The 6,301-nt window shown below is 46.9% G+C and overlaps 1 protein-coding gene across 1 annotated transcript; it reads left to right on the forward strand.

Annotated features, from left to right (window-relative positions):
* Positions 1-213: 213 nt before the first annotated feature.
* LOC146347476 (thrombomodulin-like) lies at positions 214-4,472 on the forward strand. The gene has a single exon (XM_084848161.1). It carries the CDS (start codon positions 362-364, stop codon positions 2,066-2,068), a length of 1,707 nt encoding a protein of 568 aa, XP_084704287.1. The 5' UTR covers positions 214-361; the 3' UTR covers positions 2,069-4,472.
* Positions 4,473-6,301: the final 1,829 nt, after the last annotated feature.

Raw genomic sequence — 6,301 nt, forward strand, 5'->3', positions numbered from 1 at the left:
AACTTTTTGAGCCAGAGGGTGAGAAAAGAGCTACCCGAACCGCCTGCGCCATGGCGCACGCCCTGCGGCGGCGGGGTCTCGGGTCAGGCGCTCCCCTGGGCTGAGCAAGGGTCGGGTGGAAATGGCAACTCCCTGCCGCATTAGCCGAGGGACGGAGGGCGGGGCCCATTGTTCGGGCCTTTCCCTTCCTCCCACTCAGCCAGCAACGAGTCTTGCCTTTTTCATTTTCCGCGAGTGACTCTTTGCTCCCGGGAGATCTCCTCCTGGGCAGGCGGCGCTTCCTCTACTGTTCCCGACACTCCCGCCTCGCATGGGGGCCGTTATAAACGCGGCGCGGCGCAGCGCCTGAAAGAGGGAAGCGATGCCGGTGACAAGTTATCTTCAAGACGCTTCCTTCCAGCTGCCCGTGAACATGCGGCTGCCGAGGCTGCTCCTGGCGGTGGCCCTGGCGGTGGCCGGCCGCGGAGGGGGGCTGGCGGGGCCGCCGCCGCCCGCGGGCGCGCAGTGCCTGGACTCCGCCTGCTTCGCGTTGTTCTGGGCGGCGCGGAGCTTCGCCGAGGCGGGCGGCGTGTGCGAGGCGGGCGGCGGGCGCCTCATGACGGTGCGCTCCACGGTGGCGGCCGAGGCCATCGAGCTGCTGCTGCGCGGCCGGGCGGGCGACGTGTGGCTGGGCTTGCGCCTGCCCGAGGGCTCCTGCGCCGACCCGGCCAAGCAGCTGCGCGGCTTCCGCTGGGGGGCGGGCGACGAGCGCACGGACTACGAGGCGTGGGCCGGCAGCCTCGGGGCCGACGTGTGCGGGCCCCGCTGCGTGGCGGTGACCCCGGAGCTGCGGTGGCGAGAGCGCACCTGCGACGCGGCCGCCGACGGGCTGCTCTGCGAGTACAGCTACCCCGGCGGCACGTGCGGCCCGCTGCGCCTCCCGCCGCCCGCCGCGGCCTCCTACCTCACGCCCTTCGGCGCGCGGGAGAGCGACCTCGCGGCCTTCCCCCCGGGCACCGCGGCGGACGTGCCCCGCCTGGGCGCCCGCCTGGTCTGCGGCGCGCGCGGCAGCGGCTCCTCGGCGGCATGGGGCTCCGCCGCGCCCGGCGCCTGGGACTGCCGGCTGGAGAACGGCGGCTGCGACGGGCAGTGCGGGCCGGACGCCGGCGGGCGGCCTCGGTGCACCTGCCCGGAGGGCGCGACGCTGCTGGAGGAGGATCAGCGGAGCTGCAGGTCCCCGTGCGACAGCCGGGGGTGCCAGCACCACTGTGTGCCCCAAGGCGAGTCCGGCGTCTGCATGTGCTCCGAGGGCTACCAGCTGGATGCGGACGGCAGAAGCTGCAAGGACGTGGATGACTGCAAGGCGCAGCCGAGCCCCTGCGAGCACGAGTGCGTGAACACGCAGGGGGGCTTCGAGTGCCGGTGCCCTGACGGCTTGGAGCCGGTGGACGGCAAGTGCCCAGCGCATGATATCGGGGGATGCTTTTTCTTGTCATGCCAGCATGAATGCACACTTGTTAACGGACAGTATCAGTGCACCTGCTTTGAAGGGTTTATCCCAGAGCGTGGAAATCCTCAAAAATGTGCAAGGTTCTGTAACGAAACCGAGTGCCCCGCAGAATGTAACCCACACACTGGAAAATCATGTTTTTGTCCGGAAGGCTATATTCTGGATCAGAAGGAAGATGGGACAGCTTTTTGTACAGATCTGGATGAGTGTGACATGGGGCGGTGTGGTGATCTGAAGTGCGTAGATAGGCCCGGCCGTTATCACTGCATCTGCCCCAATGGGCTTCACGTCCAAGACGAGAAATTCTGTGAGGGTGAAGGACCAGACGATTTCGCAGGTGACACTCCAATTTACCCCAAAACGTTAGTTCCTACTGATGCCCCACCAAAGGATAGCAGCAGCCGTGGGATGCTGGTTGCCATCTCTGTTACTGCCACATTAACGGTCTTAATGCTAGTCGCTATTCTGTGCTACCTCATGAAGAGGCACCACACTGCACAGGCCAGAATGGATTACAAATGCCAACAATCCGAGACTGGTGTGGCACTGCAGCAGGTTAGCCTAGGACAGAAACTGTAGGAGACCCATTTGGAGGGGGGAAAGTGGTGATTGGGGGGTGGGGGAGGAAGGGATAAGTTATTTTTTAAAACCAGGTGGCAATGTTCCATCTGGAAGCACCCCGAGTTTGTGTCCCTAGAACTTTATCGTAACTGGGGTCCTGTGTACTTTTTGTGAGCTGTGATCCCAGTGCTGCCTTCTTGGAAAACAACCAATGTTACAATAAAATCTTGTTGAACCTGATGACACTGTTTATTTGGTTAACATAGGCCCGATCAAATAACCTTTGCATTTTTGATAGTGGAAGATTGACTTTTTAAAGGGGGGGGGGTCATTTTTCATCAGCTGTTTTGTTAACTATGCACAAATGAAAGTATTTATTTATTTATTTATGGAAAATGTATAATTGTAAATTAATTTTGCTACCCCATGTGGATAATAACGTCCATGTGTACAATATAAAGTTTGCAGTATGAAAAACTGTTGAATTTCTATACCTGAACATGTCTTGTGTGCCAAACTACATTAATTTACCTGGTTGATTCATAGAATCACCTGCCAATCCACACATTTTCTTGAACCTCAAGAAAAATGTACAAATGTAAATAAAATAAAACACATTAGTTTGATATCTACCTTTGTTTTAAAAATAAAATAATCAGCTTCTAAGGCTGCATTCCTATACATATACCTGGGAGTAAGCCCCATGGAACTCAGCAGGGCTTAGTTCTGAATAGACATGTAGAAGATTGCACTATTGGTATCAGGGAGAAACAGGGCGATTATCAGCTAACTTATTTCATTTGGAATGAAAATTAACTGTGAGAATAATCAACTAAAGCTTAAGTTGGTTGATAAGTGGAGACAAATTTTACCAGTTGGGCCTGTGAGTTGAGAGCATACTTGTTTATTTTTGAGGCTATTTTGGTTCCAGTATGTAACTGTTAATGGAAAATACTGAAGACGCACTTCTCTGCTAATAAAGATTACTTAAATATTTGTTTTAGTATTATATAACATAAACCTAACATAGAATGAAACGAATCATATCATTACAGCAAGAAAAAGGAAGATAAGCCCTCATAATTCAAATACCCAAATTACAATCGGGAATGGAGAGGCTAATTTGTTACATAATGAGCAATGGATCACTAAACCTGAAATGCTGATTTGAACTGTGTAATGGAAGTTTGACATGCTACTAGTTTAAGCTAAATAATTACCTAACTTTTCTAAGCCATTCCATTTTCCTTGGTTTTGACACTGCCTTGTATATATCAATCTGGCCACAGCTATATATATAACAGATGAGGTTTCCATGTGGTTGTGGTGATATAGTTATGAACGCACATTGTAATATCAGGTATTAACTGAACATAACATAAGAACAGCCATGTTGAATCACATCAAAGGCTTATCTAGTCCAGCATTCTGTTCCCCCAGTGGCCAACCAGCTGCCTATGGGGAGCCCAGAAGCAGGACATGAGTGCATTAGCTCCCCTTGCTCATGTTCCCCAGCAACTTCTATTCAGAGGCATACTTCCTCTTATACTGGAGGTATTCTATATCCATCATGACTAGTAGCCATTGATAGCCTTATCCTCCATGAATTTCTCTATTCCCCTTTTAAAGCCATCGAAGTTGGTGGCCGTTACGACAGCTTGAGGTAGCAAATTCCATAGTTTAACAATGCACTGTGTGAAGGAGTATCTCCTTTTATGAATTTTGCACCGATCAGCTTCACTGGATGACCTCAGGTTCTAGTATTATGAGAGGAGAAAAACATTTCAGTATCTACTTCTCACACCATACATAATTTTATACATCTCTATCATGTCTCCCCTTGTCTTTTTTCTAAGTTAAAGAGCTCCAAACATTGAAACTTTTCTTCACCGGGAAGTTGCTCCAGCCCCTTGATCATTTTGATTGCCTTTTCCTATACCTTTTCCAGCTGTACAATATCCTTTAGGAGGCATAGTGACCAGGCCTGTACACAGTAGTCTTAGTGTGATCCCACCATAGATTTGTATAAAGTGGACTTCCCCAACATAGTGCCCTGCAACTTTCATAACACATGACAATTATACAGAAAATACTAAATTTTGTAAGAACAAAACAAGGCAATTGTTAACAGCGGAAGCACTTGGAGATTCTAATTAACAAGTTGGAATTGGGGCTCGCTGGCTTTTAAATATGTAAAATAGAGAAGATTCTGCTACTTTCAGTAAACAAAGGTATTTCCAGTAGCTATGCCTTAAGTCTATCAACTGTATAAATGGATGGCTGTGTGTGTGTGTGTGTATGGAGGTAAAGTTGAAGGGCAGGGAAAGTAAGCATTTTTGTAAGAATCATAAAAAAAATAAAAATCAGAAGGGTTGCAACAACTCTCAAGGTAGACATGCTTTAAACACCACTAAGATTTTGTAAAAATCCTACATGGGGACCCAGAATCAAGGCATGCCCTTTAGAAAAGAGTTGGGATAGGGAGACTATACTTTAAAATGGAAATAAATTCTCATCTTAAATGTGCTTTGCCTATTTTTCCTTGTAAGGAAAAACTGCAAGTTAGCAGTTTGGTAAACTTATTAATCCAAACACCTATTCTTGGAGAGTGTGGGATTCCCTTATTCCTGAGATACAGAAAATTTTACAATAACAACCTTGAAGTTGCAGCGTAGAGAAGAAACCATTAAAGATATATGTAGGAAGTGCTTGCAGCTCCTCTTGCACATTTAGATGCAGGGGAAATATTTATTTGATTTATTAATCGCCCACCCAGCCACTCTGGGCAATGTACAAGCATATAATAAAACAGTTTAAAATAATAAAATTCTACAATAAAAACATTTTCTAAAATACCCTAACCCACCCCAAATGCCTGCCTGAACAACCACATTTTTAATGCACGGTGGAAGCTCATTAAAGAGGGGGCATGGCGGAGTTCCCTAGGGAGGGAGTTCCACAGACTGGGGAATAGATTGTTGGAGCCCTTAACAACAGTTTTGTAAAAGTACACTTGTAGTTTCCAGAGGTACTTAAAATAGGGCTCCTTCAGTTTTTAACTCTAGAAGCCACCCCATAGATTATCAGGGTTATATTATTTAAAGTATAGCAGATTTTATTTTCCGTGGGGAAAAACAAAGCATTTTGTAAAAAATTATAGAACAAAGATTGCAAGGGTTAACAACATTTCAGGTTGGAAGCGGAAGGAATCTTTTACAGCAAACCTGTAAGGTAGACACACACTTGTGGCTCCAGAGCTCACACATCTCATGTGCTTTGTTAATTAGCCCCTCCGCCAAAACATTATAGTTATACTGGAATTGCCTGCAGCCAATTACTTTAAAACATTTTATTATAATCTATAGGGCATTTTTTCTATACCAGCCTCAATTTATTATACTCTGGAGGGGATGGGATGGTCAAAAGTAAAAGAATATTTAAAAAAAAATTGTAAGGCCAAAAGTATTTAGATGCTAACTTCTTAGCCACAAACCTGTACAAAGACTTAAGATTTGCAAAGCCTTATTTCCAGAGAATGATTACAAATCACACCTTTAAAACAGAACCCTGTGGAAGTACGTATGCCTGACGAAAGGGTCTATACTGTTTTACACTGCAAGGCTGGGGTTGAATTGATGGCCTGTAGATTAAAAACTATTCCGGCCAAATGTCTTGTTAGTTTCTACCTTATGCTACACTGGAAGGCTGGAGTTGTATCAGGGTCTGTAGATTATTTTAAAAAATAGTTACCCAGACCCCTCAATAGTTGAAAATTCTGAGGTTTGGGGGAAGGGTTAAAAAATCTATAGCCCAGTCAAAAGGCTGCATGATTGGAGATTGTATCAAGGCAAACTAAGTAAAGCTTCTGCAAATACTTAGGTTTTTACAAAGACCCAACCACCACACTCTTCCTCAAATCCTCCAGCTAAAAAACCTTTAAAACTAAGAATTTCTTTCAAACATTTAGCAAATGACAAAACCTCCTCAAAAGAGAAAAACTACTTCTAGCAGAACTGCCCCTCTATCATCCCCAGCCAGCATGAGGATGATGAACTGAGGCAAGAAAGCAAGAAAGCAAAGAGGAAGAGATGGGTTTTGAAAGAAAAAGGTATGATGGAGAACAGAAGAGAAGCGGAAGAGAGCAAAGAAGAGAATCGAAAGACTAGAAATAGGGTTTACCAAGAAGCAGATAGCACATGTATGAACATAGCAAAAAAAAAGACAAAGGAATGTAGGGAGGAACTAGATTAT

This window comes from Heloderma suspectum, chromosome 4 (genome assembly GCF_057233095.1).
Source record: "Heloderma suspectum isolate Gila_16-S chromosome 4, 16-S_ref, whole genome shotgun sequence".
Lineage (NCBI taxonomy): Eukaryota > Metazoa > Chordata > Lepidosauria > Squamata > Helodermatidae > Heloderma > Heloderma suspectum.